Source organism: Phoenix dactylifera, chromosome 4 (genome assembly GCF_051530095.1).
Source record: "Phoenix dactylifera cultivar Ajwa chromosome 4, Ajwa_hap1_PhDact_Kaust_v1.1, whole genome shotgun sequence".
NCBI classification, from domain to species: domain Eukaryota; kingdom Viridiplantae; phylum Streptophyta; class Magnoliopsida; order Arecales; family Arecaceae; genus Phoenix; species Phoenix dactylifera.
The window spans coordinates 396,849-420,041 of record NC_143193.1 but is presented as its reverse complement, the minus strand read 5'-3'; the positions used below and the strand labels follow the sequence as shown (position 1 = coordinate 420,041).

At 43.2% G+C, this 23,193-nt stretch overlaps 4 protein-coding genes across 7 annotated transcripts; 3 read left to right on the top strand and 1 right to left on the bottom strand.

The window, feature by feature from the left end:
- Positions 1-1,555: 1,555 nt before the first annotated feature.
- On the top strand, positions 1,556-4,928 carry LOC103712355 (SNARE associated Golgi protein family). Of its 2 annotated transcripts, XM_017844094.4 has the most exons (3): positions 1,567-2,034; positions 4,306-4,419; positions 4,506-4,928. In XM_017844094.4, the coding sequence occupies exons 1-3, from the start codon at positions 1,739-1,741 to the stop codon at positions 4,582-4,584; spliced, it is 489 nt and encodes a 162-aa protein (XP_017699583.3). In that variant the 5' UTR covers positions 1,567-1,738; the 3' UTR covers positions 4,585-4,928. The 2 variants fall into 2 exon arrangements, with proteins under 2 accessions (XP_008797079.3, XP_017699583.3); XM_008798857.4 differs by having other exon boundaries at positions 1,556-2,034; positions 4,306-4,928.
- Positions 4,929-5,436: 508 nt separating this feature from the next.
- LOC103712356 (RmlC-like cupins superfamily protein) lies at positions 5,437-6,345 on the top strand. Its single transcript, XM_008798858.6, has one exon. It carries the CDS (start codon positions 5,437-5,439, stop codon positions 6,109-6,111), a length of 675 nt encoding a protein of 224 aa, XP_008797080.4. The 3' UTR covers positions 6,112-6,345.
- Positions 6,346-6,542: 197 nt separating this feature from the next.
- Positions 6,543-14,001, top strand: LOC103712357 (uncharacterized). 2 transcript variants are annotated; one of them, XM_008798859.6, is made up of 12 exons: positions 6,543-6,852; positions 7,007-7,150; positions 8,574-8,703; positions 8,836-8,966; positions 9,077-9,224; positions 9,573-9,751; positions 11,350-11,581; positions 11,957-12,055; positions 12,131-12,276; positions 12,648-12,755; positions 12,974-13,062; positions 13,291-14,001. In XM_008798859.6, the coding sequence occupies exons 1-12, from the start codon at positions 6,784-6,786 to the stop codon at positions 13,745-13,747; spliced, it is 1,932 nt and encodes a 643-aa protein (XP_008797081.4). In that variant the 5' UTR covers positions 6,543-6,783; the 3' UTR covers positions 13,748-14,001. The 2 variants fall into 2 exon arrangements, with proteins under 2 accessions (XP_008797081.4, XP_008797082.4); XM_008798860.6 differs by having other exon boundaries at positions 13,364-13,981.
- A 2,806-nt stretch (positions 14,002-16,807) lies between these two features.
- Positions 16,808-22,856, bottom strand: LOC103712358 (respiratory burst oxidase homolog protein C). Of its 2 annotated transcripts, XM_088719419.2 has the most exons (12): positions 21,851-22,712; positions 21,546-21,705; positions 21,346-21,394; positions 20,977-21,090; positions 20,603-20,884; positions 20,453-20,497; positions 19,849-20,235; positions 19,550-19,761; positions 19,312-19,414; positions 19,066-19,145; positions 17,940-18,520; positions 16,808-17,534 (listed from the first exon to the last, which is right to left on the bottom strand). In XM_088719419.2, exons 1-12 carry the CDS (start codon positions 22,425-22,427, stop codon positions 17,425-17,427), a joined length of 2,700 nt encoding a protein of 899 aa, XP_088575545.1. In that variant the 5' UTR covers positions 22,428-22,712; the 3' UTR covers positions 16,808-17,424. The 2 variants fall into 2 exon arrangements, with proteins under 2 accessions (XP_088575545.1, XP_008797083.1); XM_008798861.6 differs by having other exon boundaries at positions 20,453-20,884; positions 21,851-22,856.
- Between the last annotated feature and the right edge of the window lie 337 nt (positions 22,857-23,193).

Sequence of the window (23,193 nt, the reverse complement as noted above, 5' to 3'; positions counted from 1 at the left end):
CTTTACTTCCTACGTCCGAGCCCACAAGCCGCTCGAACTCGGAAGTCGGGGGGTAGTGTTGGGGGAATAAGGTTTTTCTCCCAAATGACACGAATGCCCCAAAGAAGCCGCACAATCGTCGACCCTGGAAGGCCGAAGTCGGCACCCGAACTCGGAACCTCCGACCTAAGAGAAACCCCAATGCCCGAGGCCTACTTTTGTCAGCCACCTACTACGGCTATACGTCTCCGAGGTCCGGCCAGAGACCGTACTATGACGCCCCTCCGGCATTTATTGCGCATGACCGCTGTGATCCTCCGGCACACTCCACAATAAATATGGATCTCCAGCTTACTCCACAATAAATATGGATCTCCGGCTTACTCCACAATGAATGCGGATCTCCAGCTTACTCCACAATAAATGCGGATCTCCGGCTTACTCCACAATAAATGTGGATCTCCGGCTCACTCAACAATTAATGCACGTGACTCCTGTCATCTACGGACTCCCAGCTCTCCACGGCAAATAAGCCCAGCAGAGTCTAGTCAACTGTGATAAGTCTCTGATCTCGGCCATACCTCCGACACTGATGCAATAAATTCGCCTGGTAGCGTGCTAGTTCGGGTTGTACAACGCCCTCATCGCCGACATCAGTGCAATTATTCGCCTGACCAAGCGCCGACCTGAACGACATGCCGAGCCGTACTACGGCTTCGCCCCGTTACATCGCAGGTAAACCGACCCCCGGTCTATAAAAGGGGGTTGGAAAATCGATACTGAGGACACGCACCGTTTACCTCTACTCTACACGATTTGCCCCCTCCCTGACTTGAGCGTCGGAGGGCCGGCGCCGGGAGACCCGGCCACCGGCTCGTGTGCAGGCACCCAGACGGAGGACGCCGCCCACTGTCGGATCGTCGCCCAGCCGCGGGAATCAGCCGCTCCTTCTCGCCGATCGCCCCAGACGGAGGACGCCGCCCGTCGACGAACCACCGCCCCGCCGTGAGTAACCACCTCCCGCTCCCTCTCCTCGACCGAAGATTGCCCCCGGGTCCAATTTCCAGCAACAAAAGCTATATTTTCTGTTTTTATAAAATGTAGTTTACCCCAATCATGATGATAAATCCCCAATATTCAACCAAAATTTCCGTTAGCATTACAGGAAACAAGCGTATCATCAGCGTATTGTAAGCAAGGAATCTCCCTTTGGGCCGATGCTGTAAATTAGATTATTATTATTATTTGAGCTTTATACATAATGGATTAATGGATGTGGGTGTAGCCAGTAAAATTAAAAAAAATAATGGCATAAAAGAGAAGAAGGTTCTTTCAGATGAAACTATTGGAGTGATAAGCGTGGGAGACAACTTAGTTAGCTATACTATTCGCCAATTTGCAGACTAATGTGGCCCGAAAAGGCCATCTTCATTATTTTCGGTAATACATGTCTTTTAAAGGATAAAGAGCAAAAATAATTATGGTCCTTTATTTAAAGTCTTTGCGTGCCAAAACGCTAAATCGTTTCTACCAAAAAAACAAAAGATAAATCGTTTAAATTTCGCTCGCACCATTTGGGACCAAACCAAACACCAAAACCTCTGAGCCGAGAGGAAAAGTATCGGGCGAATCACGTGGTCCGCCTTCCATGTAAAAGGGGAGGCGACGGCGACGAAATCGAGAGAGAGACGTCTCTCCGGCCGTCGGTCAACAAGAGGAGATCGAGGAGGAGGCCGGCGGTGGCTGATAGAAGAGAGAAATGGGGAAGGGGTTTGCGAAGGCTGCGGTTGCGGTGGCGCTTCTGGTGTGGGCGAGCCGGCGGTACGGGTGGGACGGCGACGCGGCACTCCGGACGTTCCGGGATCTCTCGGAGAGGCTGGGGATGTGGGCGATCCCGCTCTACGTGGCGGCCCACACCGTGACCCTGGCTCTCTGCCTCCCCTATGCCGTCTTCTTCGAGGCCGGCGCCTCCCTCCTCTTCGGTTTCTTCCCCGCCGTCCTCTGCGTCTTCTCCGCCAAGGTCCTCGGCGCCTCTCTCTCCTTCTGGATCGGACGGTTGGTCGCTCACTCTCTCTCCCTCTTTTCTCACTTCCCTCCCTTCCGGTCTGCTTGGAATCTAACGATCTCTGTGATCTATTTTTGCTTCACCGAGATAACAAACGAAACTATGTTATATTACTCTATTATTTGGTCTATGCTTTTCTTCTTTGATTTGATGGAAAATCGGAAAAAAATGGATTTTGATTATCCTAGGGATAGGATTGGAGGATCCAGATAATGTTTGTGATGGAGACGATGACTTCAAGGATCGCCTTGTAGTTGATAGGAGTTGTCGATTTAGAACACCTTTTTTTTTCCTGACAGATGGAAAATTGGTTGACGGAAGATGTTTATTTTTTATCCCTATTTTTTTAAAAGGCTTTGATTCACCCTGTTTCATTTCTTCTTAAGGGGGAAAAACAACGGGAAACGAGGTAGATGCTTAGAAGGAGTTAACAAAAGAATTGGAGATAAAGATGTTCCGAAGGAGGTGTATCGAGTAAATGCAGAGAAGGCATTTTGGAGTTGTGATTTGGCTTGAATCTTCTATGTAGGATCTGAAGGATCTGAAAAATGCTACCTAGTTACATAATTTCTCGAGAAAGAGAGCGTGGATTTCAGGAATAGATTCTTTATCCTTCTAAACGGAGTTCATAGGGTAACTGTAACTGATAAGGCTCTTGGGGTTTGGTCACCTGTGAACCAACTGGCATTGTCTTGTTTCCTTTTGCCTCTTTGATCCCAACAACAACGACATTAGCTGATAAGGACTTTTATTTTATGATGTAAAAGATCAATGCTGAAGATATCTCCATACCGAAGTACATATATAGGTGGGAGGTCCATCCATGATGGCTTTTGGTGGTTTGCGTGTGTATTATCTGGACTTATGTGCAGAGCAGGTTCTATTGCTCAAGTCGGCTCGACCGTGGAACATTTGTCATGCAGTCGGTCGGCAATATGTAGTTATAACAAGGTCAAATTCATAATTTTATTTACCAATTGTTGAATTTATTGTTCACTTGCCGGATTGCTTGTTTGGATTTTCATGGTTTTAAGGCAATGAAACCACCTATCTCTTTAATGTCTACAAACATATTAGGGGGTATCCAGCAGGTTTTGATGCACAGTAGATAGGAATAACTTCTTTGAAGGTTCTTACTACAACATTGAGTTTCATTACTGCCCTTTAAAATGTTAGAGATGGCTTCTTCTAATAATCTGAATTTTCTTTGCGGAACTGCTAGTAAGTTATGGGTGGATTTCGATAAGGTTGGTCGATGTGTGATTGTCAGGGTTGGGTAAGGTGAGTCTTTGGATAAAGAATGGGCTACACATGTGAGATATTCAGTGGAATAACTTACATTCAGTTATGCATGTATGGCTTTGAATGGCAAATCAAGGCCGCAGAGTGTGCATCTTGTTTCATGGTTTTATTATAAACCACAAAGTTGCGAAGGGAAAAAATTCTTGCATGGGAAAAATTACACTTAGTCTGTTTTCTAAACTTCTCTGGTCTTAGTTGAATCAGATTGGCGGGTGAAGATCCAGGAATCTTATTGTGAAGGATTTCTGAGTTTTGATACTTGTTACGATACAGGTCTAAATGGTAAGGCTAGAGTGGGTGGTAATTTGACAGTAAAAGTGATAAGCTATGCCTTTGACTTCAGCTTCATAAATTTTGTGATCTCCATGAGATCATCCTATTTAAGGTTTTAGTTGAAATAAGGAATGAGGATGTTGCTCATGTTATGATGATAAAAAGATATGGGGCATAAAAGAGTGGTCTTTCTACCTCATTTAGTGGATTGTGTGCTTTGTAATCTCCTGTTGTCAAAAGTTGATTCATATTAAAACAACATTACCCTGCCCAATGCTTGTTCTCCAATTTGGCAGGCGTTATGTTGCTTTCTTTGTTCGCTTTTGATAATAACTAAAGAAGTTCTATTAGAAACCTAGAGGCGATATTGCAACCGACCACCTGCTACTTTCAGTGTCTTTCCAGTTTATTGAAATATTGTCATCGCAAAGTGGCATGTTGCTTTTCATTTTTATTGACAATTCAGCAGATACTACTTAAGAGACATGATTTTGGTTTATGAAGTCTAATTGAATGCCTGCTTAGGAAGCAGAGCCTTTTCCTGTCACCAATTTTGTTTCCTAGCAGTAAGTACTCTTTGGTTTTTGTTTTGTTTATTTTTAATAATGACTCAATCATGGGCACACTATATTTTTTTTTGCAGCTTTCCATCCTGACTGGTATTTTTTTCCCTTTGTTTTGTTCAGGGCAATTTTCAGGAATTCAAAATCCGCAATGGGATGGGTGCAGAGAAGCAAATACTTCCATCTTGTAGCTAGAGGAGTCGAACGTGATGGCTGGAGATTTGTACTCCTTGCTCGGTTCTCACCCTTGCCATCATATGTCATCAACTATGCTCTGGCTGCCACAAAAGTTGGCTTTCTCATTGATTTCCTTCTTCCTACAGTTATTGGCAGCCTACCGATGATTCTACAGAATACATCTATTGGCAGCCTTGCTGGTGCTGCTGTAGCTTCCACCACTAGCTCCAAAAAATCTCAAATCTACTCGTATCTTTTCCCTCTAGTTGGAATGGTGTCCAGTATTCTCATATCTCTGAGGATCAAAAAGTACTCCTCTGGCTTTGCAGCGGCCGAAGAAGTTGAGCAATCCGTCCACAGTGACGAGGGTGATGATGCTGTGCACTCATCATCCCATAAAAAAGTGTCTGGCAATGCAATCAAAAGGAAGTGATTGGTTTTTTCTAACCTTTGTTTTTGGAGAAAAATCTCTCTTCAGTTTTCGGATTATACTTAAAACTTGAAATCCAAATTAAAATTTCCTTGTGATTGGACCACTCAAGAAGTTTAACTTTATCTTCTTGATGCCATTGTTTTCTTGCAGCATGTTGAAGTTGTGTGCATGTCCTGAATTGCTCCTAGTTTTTCTTGTTGCCATGTCTATATTATGAGGTTTTGTTTTGCCTTCGTAAGTGTATGGAAAAAAGCCGCAGAGGCTTTTACCAAAAAAAAAAAAAAAAAAAAAGCCGTTTCGTTTTTCCTTATAATTTTGCTTGCCATTCTTATGACGTATAACGAGTTAAATTTCGGTTGCTTCCACCACTTTGCATCGTGTCTCTCTGTGTGGATTCCAGCAAGGAATGAGCAAGCCTGGTTTGATGCTGAGAACTGAGAATGAAAGCTACTGACTATTCAAGGAAAACCCATACTATGTTACCTCTAAGCAACGCCCTTCGTAGGACGTAATCCAAAGCAAATCCTGCAGTGAACTCCAAGAGTCCTATAGAGCAACAAGCATTCCTTTGTTTCTACTCTTTCTCATCATGATCTATTTCAGACGGACCCAGGAGACTCTCACTCTGGCATCAAAGTAACGGCATGGAGCCGTCTACTCTGTTCTCCTCTTCCCTGCTCATCCTGCTGCTCGGCGGGTCCGTTACAGCAGGGCTTGCGGACAGCAGCCCTCTCCGAGACACATGCCCGATGGATCCCCAGGGTGAAAGGACGCTCTTCATGAACGGGTTCTTGTGCAAGGATCCCGAAACCATCATGCCGTCTGATTTCAAGACATCGATGCTCGAGAAGGCGGGCGACACCGACAACTTTGTTCGGTCATCGATGAACGTCGTGACCGCCGCCGAGTTCCCGGGCCTAAACACGCTGGGCCTCTCCGTGGCTCGAACGGACCTGGCCATGGATGGCATGGTCCTGCCGCACTCCCACCCGCGGGCCTCCGAGATGCTGTACGTGCTTCATGGCACGGTGATCGCCGGCTTCATCGACACCGAGAACCGGCCGTTCCAGAAGATCCTCGAGGAAGGCGACGTTTTTGTGATCCCTCGCGGGCTTCTCCACTTCTGCGTGAATGCAGGGTATGGCCCAGTTGCCATCCACTCGGTGCTGAACAGCCAGAATCCGGGTGTTGCGAGCATAGCCGGCGCCATGTTCTCCTCAGAATCTCATGTGTCTGAGAGGCTGGTGGCGAGGATGCTGGGCCTCGGAGCAATGGAGCTGGGTCGCAACCGGACGGACACGCCATTTCGTGAGTCGTAGTTCGAGTTGGGCCATTTGTCCGTACAGAAGGATGCTTTGTACATCTATTTGTTCTCTAAGAAAAATGTTGTGCATTTCTCATCTAAAATCAGCCTATGTTTATATAAATTACTTATACCCCAAAAGAAATTATTTTTTTTTCAACTGTCACATAAATATATATAGTTTTTTTTAAGAGTTGAGCTGCATCCACATTCGGTAAATAGGCTTTTGGCCTGGATGCACGGGTTATTATAGAGGCATTTTTAGTATTATAGCAGGCATTGTAATATTGTTAAACAATTTTCGATGTCCATCTAATATTTGTAAAATTTATATCTCCATATCAATCCAAAAAACGATAAAATGATAATTGAAATGATAAAATAATGCCATTATTTTTATTACTACTGTCCGTTATAAACTGTCATGACTGCCGTTATTTGTGTTATAACGGCAAAATCATCACCAGTGGCACTGTTACGAGGGGTACTAGGCTGCGAGCTTGCACCGCTTCATTTAAGCGGGCGCCGGACTCGGTAGATAAATAGGAACCCAATATCAGCCGGTCTCATTTGAAATTTCGAAAAGCTTAAGCGCTTCGGCTGCCTCCGATCTCCGAGGTCAGAGAAAGCGAGAGAATTTGAGAGAGAGGGACGAGAAGAAGAAGAAGAAGAAGAAGAAGAAGAAGCGATGACCCTCCTCTGCTTCTTGCTCGATCTCCGAACCATTCCTCCTCCATTGCTCCGCGATCTGAAGCAGGTGACGATCATGATCCATTTATCTCCCTCGATGTCGATCTGTTGATCTGATTCGTTTCTAGGGTTTTGACCTTATTTGGCGTTCTGTTTTCCATCGTTTGGTCTCATTCGACCGTTTGGTGGCAGTCTTATTTGGTTTCTTTTGGGATTTTCAGAGTTTGCTGCAGCTCGCCAATCTGTATGCGGTGACGTGTGGGAGAGGGGAGAGGGAGCGAGGGGCGGAGGGGATGCCGCTCCTTCGAGATCGGTTAGGATTGTGCTACCTCCATAAGGGCGGAGCCCCTTCCTCATCTACTGAGGTCAGCAGATTAAGTTACTAGTCACGTTGCCCCTTGTACTGTTATGCTCTTTCTTTTTCCCCCGTTCCGCTTGGGATTTGGGAACTAAGAATTCATTTTGTTCTCCTGTTTTGCTTTATTTATTTATTCACTCTTTGTATGTTTGTCATATGAAGGAATAAGCGGTATGTGGGGAAAACAGCCAATAAAAGAAGAAAATTGATGCGATCTTTTACGAGTACGGCGTAAATCATAGATGAGTGAAATCCACATGAAATTAGCTAATAGCAGAGAGCTGAAAGCTTGATATAAATTCATCATCAGCATGTAAATTTAGGTAGAAAGCTATATGGAACTTCAATCATGATGGAGTTACTCTTCAAGAGCTAATGGACATAAAAAATATGACATGCATAAGGCAGTCTCGATAAAGGCCACGTTTTACCTATTAGGCATCATGTTTCTCTTTTAGCTCGAGTCTCTTTCCCATCTTTTCCATCGTCGTACAAAAACACTAACTATGGTCTGTAGTTTAGGAGCAAATAATTCATATATTTTATTTAAATCAGACAGGAGACACACAAAACCTTAAAATGTAAAGTTGCTTCACTATTTTGTTACCTAATCTAAACAAAAAACAGAACATGCCCCTTTTGTTCAAATCAAATTGGTTTCAATCCAAATGACTGAAATGAATATATTTATACCTGTCAGCTTTGTTTCATTCATTTCACTAGATCAAGCGAAAATTTCGTGTTTGGGAGGAGAAGGGAGTGGTAAATACTGCAACTACATAGATCCAAGTACATGAAAATAAATTGGACTGTATCGCACAAAATTGACCTCAATTAAACTACTATTTTGTATGTTTTCCTTATTGTGTTGACCCCTTTCTTCTAAAAAATATTATTATATCTTTATTTTTATCATTTTATTGAACATAAAATATCAATTTATGTTATTATGCTTAAAGATCATTTAATTTTGTCATTAGATTTAGATTCCTTGTTTGCACTGATTCAGTTGGATTTGTCCAATTTATTTTGGTTTTGAGCTGACTGGAAGTGTCCAAAATTCAAACTTGAATATTAATTATAGTGAAAACTTTTGGACATTAAAAAACACAGGTAACCAGGACGTTTTTCACCAAGCTTCTCCATGACACTGCACCATTTAGCATATTCTTTGACTCTTTTGAAGTCCATACCTATTCCAATGGCCTTTAATTTATGCAAACTGATCTATATCCATCATCTAAAATTATTTAATTTATTCTCAATGGGTAAAATCAATGATTGCATGTAAATTTATGTCCTTGAAGAAATAGCAGAATAATGGAAAAAAATGGATTCTGACATTCTGTATGATGTATTTCTTCTCCTCCCACCTCCACCCCTGGGTCCCTATTCTTATAATGTCATGATCATGAAATGTATTTCAACAGCTGAAGATTGTGTACAGACCAGGACAAAATTTTAGTCTCCGAGATTTCCACCATGCTGTCAACAACTTACCCATGGATAGATTTATGCCTGAGTTTAACCAGTCCATGCCTAGCGAAAGTAGTGATCAAGGTGAAAGTGATATCTTGACTCTTTTGATTTGGTTGCTTTCTTTTCAAATTTTAAAAAAAAAATTAATTAATAAAAGATTGCTGATGTAAGTTAGAATTTCTTTTTCTCCCCCTCTTGCGTGATTGCCTGCAGACATGTCACTCACAAACCTTTTGACAAGCAAAGAGCTTTACACATGGGGTGGTCATCATGTCCCGAAGAAAGTGATTATTATATGCACATCTTTGTTTGCCAACGCTGAAGCTATGCGCAAATCCCTCCTGGTATGGAGGAAATAATGATTATTTGCTTTTCAGCATTAGAACTCTCCTCCGCAGGTTCCTGAGCAGTCCATAGCGGGTTAGCTTTGCCTCTGACCACTTATGTATGACAGGGTGCAGCAGAACAGTGTATCCCAGTGGAATTTATGGTGTGGGAACAGGAAGATGCAAATGTACATTATGATGTATCGGAGAAGCTCAATGGATTCATTAATAGTATCTCTGATCTTGAAAACTGTGTGCTCCGGAGGTATCTTTCTGGTGAGAATCTCCTAGCAGGTTGCAATGATTTTTTGTTTCTTTTCACTCCAGCCCCAGGAAGTTTTAGTACTTCTTTGATTAATTAGACTTAGAACTAGAGTGGCATAATTTTACTAAATGATTGTTTTCATCAATAAAATGTAGAGTTTCAAAATTTCTTCAAAGCTTGCATACAACTCGATTGTGTTAAAAAGACCTGTTATTCTTTATTTTAATTTACTCTAACAAGTATTTTGAATATATTCCATTCAATAGATGAATCTTGAGATCTCATTAAATCTTTTCTGAGAGTAGTTTATGTTTATAAACAGCTTTTAAAACTGAAACAAACAATGCTTAGAACTGCAGACTCTTGGGTCATGTGCGGCATAGTCAAAAGATGGTTGAAAGAGCTAAAGGATGATGTAGAGCAACCACTGAAAGCAGTCTTTCTCTTCAAGAACACCATTGTGGGCTCTATAGATCAAATCTATTGCAACTTATTCGCTTCTTCGAATCAGATCGTTGATGGTTTTCCATCCTGTCAGGTAATATATCTGACAACTAAATTTGATACGTTCAAGTTTGCTGCTACATGATAATAACAGACCTAGGTCAAAACATTTTGATATCAGGTAATCAGACTATCTGTAGAACTTCAGGATCTCTTACCCGTGTCAAAGAATACTACTAAGTAATTGTGAAACCTCAGTAGCAATTTGGTAGTTCTAATTGAAGTTTTATGTCCTCCAGTGATAACAGATCCAATCCATTTATATTACTTGACTTGCTTTACCAAACTAATGAATTGAGAACTTTACTATTTAGGAAATCCAGAGTTTTGGCTTCTGGATATTTCATAACAATAATTTAATACAATAAGATACTTTATTAAGATGTACTTGCTAGCTCAGAAAAACAAAATTTTGGCTTCTGGATATTTTGTAACAACAGTTCAATACAAAAAGATACTTAAGTTTTCAATCATTCTTTATGTAGATATACTTGCTAACTTAGAAAAATGCAGATGCCATGTATAATGACTGGCTTTTTCTCCAAAAAAAAAAGTACAACTGGCTTGTTCACGTATTTGTATATTGCATTATATAACATTTTTTTGTTATGTACCTAAGAACATCGTTTGATGATAATACACCTAAATTTTCATCCATATGCAAAATGAGTCAAACTATATTAATAATTGACTTTGCATTCTAGATGATTGAAATAAATAACTTTGTTTTGAAGTATTCACATGTCAGTTTTTCTAGAGGTGGGTATGTTGGACGCTACAAATACTTGCCAAGTGCAGCATTGTCCATAATGTGCATCATGCAAAGTGATCATCTGAAAGTTCAGCAATCATCATGACAGGGCTACCTGTTTACTTATTTCCTTTTCATGATAATGACGGGGCACCGCCAATCATTCCAAAGAAATCATGTGAGAATTAACCCAAGGCAAATACTTGAGCAGTTTGAACCTAGAACATTCTCCAAGGACATCTAACAGTTTCCTAGTAATTTTGGACTTCATGGACATAACATTTTTCATGCCTATACAACTAGAAATGACACCGTGAAACCTGGATCTAGAAGATGTAAAGCCATTTGAACAAAAAAATCCTGTTACCTGTTGAATCATAGTCATCGTCAATATCTGTCATTCTAGCTTTTATCATGGCCGCTTGAATCCTGTCTGGTCATAATGAAACAATATTACTTTATTGGATTGCCTGAGATAACTGGCTGTCAATTTGTCTCATCATCCCTCATTTTTGCTAACTGAGGACCGAAATTGATGGAACAAATGATAGTCAGATAATGGGCATGATACATCTTGTAAAGTACGATATGAAGTGGTAAAGACATAATTTATCATGTGATGGTTTATGTAAGACTCATCATTTTAATATTGTTAGCGAACTGATAAAAATACGATTACATCATACAATAATTTGTATGCGTGTGTTTGAAAAACTGGATTGTACATCCTTACCTTGTAGTGTGTGTCATTCTCTTATAGAGACGTTAAAAGAAATATATCCTTTGAAGGTTTTTTGCATGGGTTTGTTTTATGCAAATTTCAGGTATTAAGATTGTTTATTTTAAGAAAATATTTTTTTAAATATAGAATGCTATGATAGACATGCAGATGCCATGGCTACCCAATTGAAATTGCAGTCAGTGACAAGAAGCGTTGTCCACTCACCTGCCATGAGCTCGGGGCCTCTGATCTGATTGATAATGCAGTTAGGGTTGGAGAACAAACTGTTTTGTTTCTGCCCTCATTTGAAGGTTGTCAAAAACTTCAACGAATCTATGCACCCATAACATTTTCTATTATTGAACGCACCGGGATGGCTTCACTAAGTGAAGGTCAGGGCTGATCTATGTTGATTAGAGACTTATAATAATGTGTAATTCTGAATACAGGCTTTTTAGCTAACTTCTTTTATTAGGCCATCAATACTTGCTGAAGTTTTAAGTGGATATTTGATATGACCTGTGTGATGACTGTTTATTAGTTTTCTTGACTCAGGTTTCTTTATGTAGGTGGATGTAAAATAAGTAGCTAACCATTTCAAGTTTAAAAACACAGGATATCTAATCTCCAAATCAAAGAGGGGGAAGGAGAAACATACATTTACAGTAGACAACTAAAGGATTACCTATACCTTCAGTGGAAGCTGCAGTTTGACTTGTATTGCAAATTTACAGCTTATGTGGTGTCCTTTTTGTTATTGTTAACAGATGTTATAGAAGGGACATCCTATGTTGTGACTCCTTCAGCTTATCATGAAATGGAAGTTGCTCCAGATGAAAGTGATAAGTCAAATCTGAATACTCAACGTGAGTAGACTGTATTGTTAGATGTGATTGGGCTTTGGACCTCTCTGATTGGTCTGTCTATTCTATATTATACAGTTTTTCATGGGCTGCGCGGAGCTCTTTTCCATCTGGATCAGGGACTTGTATGCTCGTCAACCTGTAATACAGATACAATGAGGGATGGAACCTTCCAATGCTTCTATGTTCTTCAGCCTTCTGACAAAGGGCCAATGCTTTTGAGGGTAAAACATTTGCAACTTGGTGAAACATTTCTGTTAAAGTTAAATTGCTAAAAAGCACGTCTCTTTTAGGCATATGAATGCTCAACTTGCAGCCTTTTTTAACTACTACTAGGACATCTTTAGTGATTGGACTATTGGACTGCTTCTTGCTGCATGTGGGATATTTTGCTAAGGTGATTCAGTTATTGATTGTTCAAACTAGTCATCTGTTTTAGAAACTAAATGGAATACAATCTGAAGCCAATCATGGATAATTCTCCTTAGTACTAAAGTTCTTGTTTAATTTGTGAAATAGTTGTTGTTAATATTTCTTTTTTTCAAAGAAAATCTGCATGAAAAATAACAGTCATGATATTGTGGAAGCTGTGCAGAGGCTTGCTGGATCAGAAGAAATTCTGCCAATCCCTGAGATGAGTCGAGCAAATAACCATACCATACCACAGGAATTAGAGAAGTCCATTCAATCCTCATTATCAAAGGTCAAGTACTCATTTCTCATCGATGCAATTTTTTGCTTATAGGTTAGTGACGAATAAACTACTTGCATAACCTATTGACTGGAAAAAAGGATTATATGCTTGCTTGACCCAACTTGCAACCTGAGATAGCAAAATTGCAAGTTAAGATTTGCCCTTGGCTTGCATATATCTTATACTTTATTTATGCTAGTTTTAACTTCTTTTTATTTTTTTCCCAGATTGAACTCAGAGAATACAACCCTCTTCAACATGAAAGAGGTTTCCACCCAAAGCTAAACTGGCTGGTAAAGGAGAGCTTGCAATTTGGGTACTTGCTAACTTGTAGAACTCTTTGCACCTTCTCAAAATTACACTTCTAACTGTTTAGCATATGAGAATTCTGCACGATTAGCTGTGCTTTGTGCACAAAAATCTACAGTTCATTGAAGTGCAACTGAAATTTAAACATAGAAGTGAGGTCAACCTGGTCTACTCAACTAAGGTTTTAGCTAATCCTCATAAAATACCTAGTGATCCTTGTAAACCTAACATCCAGGACGATCCTGCCACGTGTTCAGATGAGTCCTAAACTCAGCAATCTGAATGATATTCAGTCGACCATTCTGCAGCATGACTCATCTACCCAAGCTCCTGAAGGTGAAGTATGGCCCAACAAAAATAAGGAGGAACAGAACTCTTCTTGTGTTACAGAGGAGTGGGAGCAGCTTCTCATTGTCGATGAAATGAATGATGTCTATTCATCCACCTGCATTTCCAACCCTAAGTTTCAAAATTCCAGTTTGGCAGCTCAGACTAAGCCTTTGGATGAAAAAACCTCGAGAATTCTTGAGAGATTGGAAGCCCCAAAGCAACAGAAACTGAAGGCTACTTCACCATCAGTCTCAAGAAACTTGGTCGATGGGCAGATGAGGCAGCCACTGGTGCCCTTTGAATCAAGCTCAAGCCGACCATTGAGACCAATTTTTCAGACGTTAAAAAGGAAGCAGAGATAAATATAGGCACTGCACTTCTGGGTACTTTCTGTTTTGTAGATTTGCAAATGAGTTTTAGCATATATGTTTCTTCCTACATCTACATTGTTTAGACTTCCAGTGGAGCATTAACGACACAATATGTTGATGCTGTCATGCCTGCTGCCAGAGGTTGTTCGATTTTATTTCAAATGCAGAAGCTTCTATTGTTCTTTTTCCCCCTTAATTCAAGAAAGCCAGAATGACAAAAGAAAATTTAAACTCATTTCTTTACAGCATCTTGTTTGCATGCAAGGATCCACGTACGTGACTTTTAAATGTGCTGCAAAAGAAAGTTTATCAGGACCTTTGTCTAAGCTAAGGTGATTTCTACGGAAAAAAAAACAAATGATGATAGATCAAAAAGTTATTCTGCTTTCTATTTTTTTTTTTTATCACCTCAAAACCTGCATGATTCATGCTTGTTCAACTTTAATCATGTCTTTCTATTGTCATGCAGGAGCCATAGTTAGGTTTGGCTGATTTTGTACTTTAGGCGTATAAACATTGGCAAGGGCTGTGTTCCAACCTAATTGCTGCGATCTAACCCAATTGTTTAGATGGAACCGAAGCTTGCCGCTGAGTAATTCAGAGCTATACACTAGTTGATATTGGTAACAATCCGTGTATCTCACCTGTGAATTATGTTCGTATTTTTCGATCATGGGGATTTGCTCTGATATCATGTTTGTTGGGAAACATCGATCACGATTGAGCTGTTGATGAGAGCTACAAAAGGTGTTTGAAATGCAAAAGACTTTCTGCACACTTTCTGAATTGGTCATGCAGCAAGTTTCGAATGATCAGTTTGCAACTAAATAATAAATTTTTATTAGTCGATTTGCCTTATCAGCTGAGATCGGTTCGAGAGAGAGACGTATCTCTAACCTTACAATTTCTTAATATCCGAACTAGTGGAGTCAGTTTTGATGCGCCAGATTACGTGATTGGCTTTGTTTAGCATAGTGGCTGCTGCAATCATCCACCGCCCGCACGCTTCTTTAATGATTGCATGAGCTTTCTATATTCTCGGTGCGGTGGCGTTCGCACCTTGGCGGGTTGGTTGTCACGCATTAGGATTTCTCGGCCAAGGCGATAGTGCGCCAGGCCACCAAGGAACGGAATGCGCGAGATGCGTAGTAGTTAATTTGGGCGATAGCCACGTCAGTTTGATGGTACCCCTAACTGATCTGCTGGTAGCTTGACTGCCACAAAAGGATTCCCTGGTTCATGGTGCTGATTAGTTACGTTTTGATGTCGTATTGGAAGGAACTCGGAAAAATCTTGGTAGCATTCATCTTGTTGTTGCTGCAGAGTGGATTGAATGGTTGACAGAAATCATTGGTGTCTGAGGTTATGTCCTTGTTGGTGTTTTAGATCTGCGAACAAAGAAATTGGCTAAAATTTATTGGATAATATGAATTGCTGAATATAAACATTGAGTTGGCATATATAAAGCGAAAATTTATGAAACCATTGAAGTATGCTTGTTTTTAGCCATGTACCGAAATCAGAGTCCACGTCAGACTTGACACAATGAAATTAGTCTAAATAGAAAATGGATTTGTATATTGTGACTGTCTCAGGCGGGGCTGGATGTTTAATGGTGTTTCAGGTGGCTTGTATAATTTAGTAAAACCAGTAGGCAAAAGCAGGTTAGAATTGGAATCTGCGAACTTTGCTAGAAGAAACCTTCTTTTGGTCATGTTTAGATGATGTCTGGATACTGGAAGATCTTATCGGCTTCCCGGCCAGGTCTCTGTTGAAACTCGCCATGAGAAGGGAGTGGTTAACGAGACATGACAGTCGGTAAGCGTACATAATTTCTCTTCTTCAAGAATAAGATACAATATCTTGGAAATGGAATTCACTATCCCTAAAAGATAGGGTTCAGCTATGCTTGCTGGCCATCTCACCTATTCGAACTATTTTGCAATCCATGTAATTTTATATTATCTTCCAACATCCAAACACCCCTATAATCAAGCTGTGTTTGGTTGTGGGATAGAAATGGAGGGGCAAAAGGAGAGTCAAATTATTCCACCTTTCCATTTGAGCGAGTTATTCCTAGATTAAGTAGGATAGATGGATTAGGAGAAGAAAAGGTATTCCACCTTTTTAAAAAATGTAGTTTAATTCGTGCTGAAATGAGGACTTGGTTGAAAAAAAAGGTAGAATAATTGAATTGAGAGTATTTTATTCTCTCTTATTCCTCAACCAACTGCAACCTTACTATGTCAACTTGTGGTTCGCATTCTTGAATGTTTCTCACCGTCGCCGAGGATGGCTTGGGTCTACAAACAAAGTCCTTTAAAATTTGTTTGTTTCTCTTCGAAAATAAAAAAAAAGAGGTCTGCTTTCTGCTAAGGGTGTTGAAGGTGTGTGAAGTCGATCTCCCTCTCCTTTGCCTCTTAATCGACTTGCGGTCTACAACGTTGATTTGCCTTTGTTTGGCCTGGGAATGAATTTTGGAAGAGGTCGGGCTTGCTATTTGTACATATTTTCCTCATTTCTCGTTCGCCCTAAAATATTTACAAATTGCTAGTTCGCTTGGTGGTTCTTCCTGCCGGACAAGTGGAAGGTGGTGGGATTAATGCTGTTATTGCAACTTTTTGGTTCTCCGAGACATGCATGCTATAAACACACGGGTATAGGTGGATGCAGCCTTCTTGGCTGGTGCACGCACAATGCATCCTATAAATTGTTAAATAGTTAGGTGGGATGCAGAGTGTTTCGTGGAATCCACTACGACCGGAGGTCATCACTTGTTCTTTTATCTAGAGGCGATGTCGACCTTTTATTTGGAGATTGGACTTACAATGAATATTAGTTTGATATTAATTTTTTTGTAATGGGGCGACTGAAACTCTGAAAGGATGGCTCAGGATACAAATCTTATTGTTTCCCTGCCTGCGCAGAGGAATTAAATATAAGTATAATAGTATGCGTGCATGTTTCTAAAGTGATCAGATCCACTCGAATAGAATATATGTTAATATCTGGCGGCCAAAGTAGCAATAAGTCGAAAAACAAAACATCATCTATCACAAGTCATTAATATCTCATTAGTGGAGTGGTGCTCAGCCTTGCAGCTGCATACAATTATTAACATGGACATGATGTATACATCTACCTTATTATATATGCACCACACAAGTTGCTACTAACAAAAATTTTAGAGGAAGAGAGAGAGAGAGAAAGAAAAGGAACCAATGAAACATGAGGGAACACACTTCGCTCATTGCGGGGGAGGATGAGCTCCTATATCGTAGGTCTTCGGGTGGTTTGGTGGTGACTGGTGGCGGACCTCCTGGTGGTATTCGACGCTCAACAGCCGCTCAACCACTCCCCTTGAATCCAAAGCTTTCTCTGACCAAATGCCGGGCTCTTAAATCAACCCCACCCCCAGAACACGTGTTCAGGGCCATTTCTTCAAAGCCATCACAGCGCAATTTAGTGGCTAGCCTGACGTTTGAACTCTAGTAATAAAAGAGTCTAGCAGATATAAATATATATATATACACAAGAGCTCTACAAGGGAGGGGGAGTGATCTCTGCACTTAGCTAATTGGATCCTACAGTTGTGGATCCGAACCTGCTGCTATTCTTCTACGACGCTAGCTAGTATATATGTATTTGTGCAATTAGAGGGTTGGGTCTTAGAAGTTCTCTTTGTTGAAGTCGAACTTGGTGGTGGTCTTCCGTGAGAAATCATGCGCGAGCTGGCGCAGCTCCTTCGTCAGCGTCGGTGCTCCGCAATAGAACACACCTACAGCAACGAATTACGGTAAATCAGGGCGAGTGAAAACCAAGCAGCAAGAAAATGGCAGCTCTTAAACAGCAGAGTAGATGTAACTTGTACGCGAATATTAATTCTTCTTTAAATTTAGAGGTGTCCGTAGTTGAAATAAACACAGTCCCTACTTAGCTTTTGTGCAATTACTACAATAAAGACACTGTTTCTACCCTAGTGCACCATAAAAGCGAACGTACGCTAAGCAAGGTAGGAGCACCCGGCTCTCCAGCATAGGAAACAAAAGCTTTCGTGGTGAAGCTTTTCATTTATAGATTTGGTGAAGGGTATGACCTATGCCATGGGGTGGTGGGTCCAAGAAATCAAGAGAGGAGAGGACCGGATTCAGGCAAGCGAGGAGGGAGGGAAGGACGGACGTACCTATGCGCTGGTCGCGGTGGTTGAGGGCGATGCGCTTGTAGACGTTGCGCCAGTGGGGTCGGGCGAAGTGGGATTTCACGCGGGTGCCGGAGACCACGTCCACCCCGTGCTTGGCGTGGTTCAGCGACTGCAGCATCGCGATGAGGGCCGACCGGGCGTCCCCTTCCTCGTACACGCTGGTGCAGTAGGTGTGCAGCTCGATCATCCCCTTCTTGTCCGTCTCCGCCACCTCGTTCATCACCCCCCGGAACCACTCGAACGACCCCTGCTCCCTCGTCACCCAGTAGAAGTAGGCCCTCCTGGTTCTGAACGTCGTTCCGCCGTGCCTCTGGCTGCTGCCTCCAGCTCTCTTGCTGCTGCTGCTGCCGTCATCACCGCCGACGCCGCCTTCCAGATCCCGATCGCCCTCCGAGTCCAGCAAGCCTTCCGATTCCAACTGCTTCATGTTGTTCGCAATGTCCTTGACGATGCTGATGAACGGGGTGGCGCCGATGCCCAGCCCCACCAGCAGCACCACTTCATAGTTCTTGTAGTCCTGGGCCGGCGCTCCATAGGGTCCATCTATCAGCACCCGGGGCAAGCTGCATGCAATATTAATTCCATGAGCTACCTAGAATAATTATAAATAAAAGCTTGCTCGGATATCAGAAAACAATGTAACTGACCTTCCCACAACCAAAAAATAATAATTAAGACTTCATAGGTCCAAGCGCTTCTCCAAATAGCGTTTGTTAACTTCATAGGTACAGTTTTCTCCATTTTTTTAAATTAATTTTTAACGCCGTAAATATATTATAAGAAGGTAAAGATGCATCTCGTATCATTGAAAGAGACGAGGAAGCGAAAAGAAGAGTGCGAGCGGTCGGCAAGGGCAAGTAGAGGGAGCGAAAGGGAGGTTCGTCGTTCTCCACATGTGAGCCTGAGCCGAGCCAGCTCAGCCCCTGCGTCCGGAAACTTAATTTGTTGAAAACGGGTCCGAAAACGACGAACACCACCAGCTCAGCGATCTGACTCCAGACCGACCTCGCTTGTTTCTTTCCCTTTCAAAAGATGTTGCACCGAAGGCGACTTGACGCGTGGGAAATCGATGGATAATATAATAAAGACAACTGTATGGAGCCCTCACCTTGGAATGGGGCTGCTGGCGTGGCCATCGTAGTCAGCTCGCAGAAGCCCGCTTTTCCCATCGGCCGGTCGCTGGCACACCTGATCACGTCAACCAAATCCCGCCCATTTAGCTGGCACTCCTCTAAAGTATTATTAATTACCCTTCTCTAAGCCATCAAGCTACTAGTTAGAAGCCACCAAATTAATCTACTCTACCCAAAATTACAAGCATGAAAAGCAAAATTTTCAACAGCAGGCCACATACTCTCGAGAAAACCGTTTTGAGCTGTCTGGTCCAGTCGCCGAGCGTCCGTATGTGGACGCTGAGGTAGTCATCTTGGGGGGCTGAAGTGATGGAGAACGGGTGCCTGTTTTGCAGCAGAGTACAGAGATTAGCTAATTTAATAAGCCGGGAATCTATGACCATCCCGAGATAACGGAGATTAACAATTAAACAACAAGCGATCGTACGTGGTCTACTATGATACACGCACGCTACCCACCATTGGAAGGGAGACACGGCAGCGCAGTTGACGAATATATACTGGCCGCTCCGGTATTTGAAGCCTTGTGGTTTGGTCACGTGGAGAGACAGCACGTTCCCGGGGTACACCGCCACCTTCAGTATCTTCACCGGCCTCACGCTCGATCTGAACGCTCTGATCAGCCTCTCGGTCCCGTACACGATCATCGGGATCGCCAGGTACATCCAGGTCTGCCATTAATTAAATAAGATTAATTCATGTTCGGAGGGGATTAGATGAAGAAAATTATTAAGGGACTTGTGGTATAATATACTTACCGTTTTCTTGTACCATTGATGGGAAAGGTAAAGGAAGATGCCGTGGATGATTAGGAGGATGTAGACGATGACGAAGAGGTGGTGGGAGTACCAGAAGGCATTGAAACCGGTGAGCCGGTTCAGGGGCTTGGGAAGCCCGATCCGGCCGCGGCGGAACCACGGGGTGGCCAGAACGAAGGCGATGGTCATCAGCACCACCATGGTGATCCCGGTCCACCCCTCTGTTCCCTTCACGAACCACCAGTAGTTGTTCGGCCTCGTGTCCCCGAAGAATGGCTTCATCGGCTCGTACGCCGCGTCGCTCGCATGCAGGAGCCGCGGGAAGTCGCAGGTCAAGTGCGAGATTGCGTGCAGTCCCACGCCAACGGCGATCCCCACCGCAATCACCTATTGCAAAAAAAAAAAAGAAGAAAAAAAGAAGAAAATCGACAAGCTTATATAATTGGCTTTTGAATGCTTATAATTAATACTTTTCTAATTAGATGAGATCAATCATGTCGCGTTTTAAAGGCAAAAGTTTTCAAAACAAGGAGTGGAGAAGGCCGGATATAGCTTGTAATTAATTAAGAAAAAGAATTATATATATATATTTATATCTACCTACCTTGTGGAAGTTGAGATTGTCGTCGAACGGGAGGGCGGCGCCGAGCTTGGTCTTGTTGCGGAGCCAGGTAATGGTGTTGCGGCAGACAGGGAGGAGGATGAGGGCCATGTTGAACTTGAGGGTCTCGGCGCCGCCCTTGGCGACGCAGACGCAGTAGCCCATGACGTGATACACCGCCCGTTGCCGGTACTGCATGAACTTCCAGGCGAAGAGGCCGGCGCAGATGGCGAGCCACAGAGCCAGCACCCAAACCCGCTTCCAGTTGTCCTCCAGGAAGTACCTGGTCCGCTGGTACCCCCGCCGGAGTGGGTTCGGCTCCTCCGTCGGCTTCAGCTTCTGGCTCAGCATCTGGCTCAGGTTCCTGCTGTTGGTCGTCCCGCCCCGGATCGACTGGCTTGGTCCTTGCAGCAGGAGCATCTCCAAATTGTATATCTGAGGATTCACCAGTCATTCCTAAAGATCAGCATAAAAATATATATATCTGCAGTTTTTGCATGATTCTTTTTTTTATAATGGCGTTTTACCTCGATGTAGCCAAGATTGTTGGGGTCCAATTCTTCCATAATGAGGCGGGCATACTCCTCCGCCTGTTCCTGGATCTTGGATAGCTTGTTTGCTGACGCGCTCATCAAGATGATCTGTTGATAACCCATACATCAAATATGTAGCTAAGCATGGCTTGTTTAGCTAAAAAGAGCGAGAGACACAGAGAGAAGTTTGACTCGGTGATGGGACTGCCGAGTTAGCCGAGTCTCGGCTAATTCTCAGCCACCCAAAAAGACGGGTCAAAATTCACATCCTCCAAGATATCATTTGTAGCTGGGTGAGGGTCTCGCACCGGCAAAACTACAAAGTCCGACTCGTGAGGTTGTGAGAGTGATCTTCTTCCTTACCTCTTTGACCTCTACTTCTGTAATCCTTCCATCAGCGTTCTTGTCCACCCTGCATATATTTTATAAAATTAATGTCACGACGGCTCCAGCTCCATAGCTTCCGGAAAACCGGGATTACCGAGCACAAGATTCATATCATCCTAGAGACTAGGGGTACGGAACACTGGAGAGAGAGATAGGGCGGGAGAAAGGATGGGTACATGTCGAAGAAGGTCTGAAGCCTGGAGTCGAAGCTCTGGTCCGAGATCTGGTCCCAGAACTCCCTGAGCTCCACTTTGGTGATGGAATCCCCGATTATATTTCTCTTCCTCGCCAGCGCGTCGAACAGCTCTCCCGCGAACTCATTGGACTCTTTCATGCCTGCCATCATTATTCCGTTTCTCCATTATTTTCTTTTTCCAGTTTTTTCTTTTCCTTAGATGGTAAGAACAATTCAAAACAACGGAGAAAATTATAGAAGAAACAGAGGAACAGAGAGAGAGAGTAATTGATGATAACAGCTGACCTATGCACTGGCCGAAGAGGGATCGGGGGAGGGCGCCGTCGACGGCGAGCTCGTCGAAGCGCTTCTCGACGGCCAGCCAGCCGGCGGCGCCGTCGGTCTTGCTGATGAACTTGAGGCCTTTGAGAGCGTGCGTGGCGGCCGACTTGGAGCGGTCGAGCCGGCCCGGGCCGGGCCGCTTGGTGAACGACGCCAGCCGCTTCAGCTCCTGAGACACCTGCCGGATCCGGGACGACGCGCTCCGGATCACCGACGACCCAATGGAGCCGGACCGCTTCTCCAGCGTCCGTGCGAGCAGCGTCACCTCCGGGTCCTCCGCGTCCCCGCCCGCCGCCGGCTTCACGCTGTGCACGGCCACCGAGTCGTCGCGGACATCCAGCGTGATCTCCACGTACTGCTCGTCGTCGCCGCCGGCGGAGTCCGCAAGGTTGAAGCGGGCGCTCCTCCGGCCGCCGCGCTTGTTGAGTGGCCCGCTGAGGGGACCGCTGTAAGGGACCCGATCGCTGCCGATGCTCTCGGTCTCGACGACGTCTGACTGGTGGTCGCCGCCCCTCCCGTCGTCCGTCCCCATCTTCTGCATTAATTCTAGAACTCAGATCCCCAACTGCAACCACTCTCCCAAACAAGATAACCCCTCTTCTCTGGCTAGTACCTGAAGAACTCCCGACTACAATGACCGAGACGGATTTCTTTTCTTTTTTTCCTTCTTACCTCGAGGAAACAAAAGAATGAAGGATGAAGGAAATTTGGGAAGTGGATCGGTCGGAGATGGGGTGGAGAGGAAGAGATCGGTATTTTTCTCACCCGCTCTCTATGTTTGGTTATGGTGAGGAGTTTTGGTGATGGGATATATATGCTATGATATGATATGATATAAACATATATATATATATAAATATAGGGGCTGGAGTGGTGGGTGTGGAATCGGGTAATGTTCCTACCGCCGTTCTAGAAGGAAAGGCGGTGGTCAAACGGCAGAGGAGATGGAGAAGTCTGTTTAGTAGTATACGCTCTCCCTTTAGCTGCTGCGCCTGGTTTAATTGAGCGCTCGATTTTTTTTTTTTTTTTTTCAAAACGACATTCCATTTCCAATAAATCAAATTTAAGCACATTCCGCCAAATCAAATAAAAGTAAACAGTGCAATAAGTAAGGAACACCTGCTAAACTCGTTCAGATGACACCTCCAGAGTGACGTGCAACGTATGAGGTGATCCAGTCCGTAGCTCTGTTCACCTCACGATACACATGGCCAATCTGAACGGCAAACAGCTTTTGAACCAATCTGCGAATATTTCGAATCAACGGGTGATCGTCGCTATACCTATCCACTCCTCGTATCCAGTCA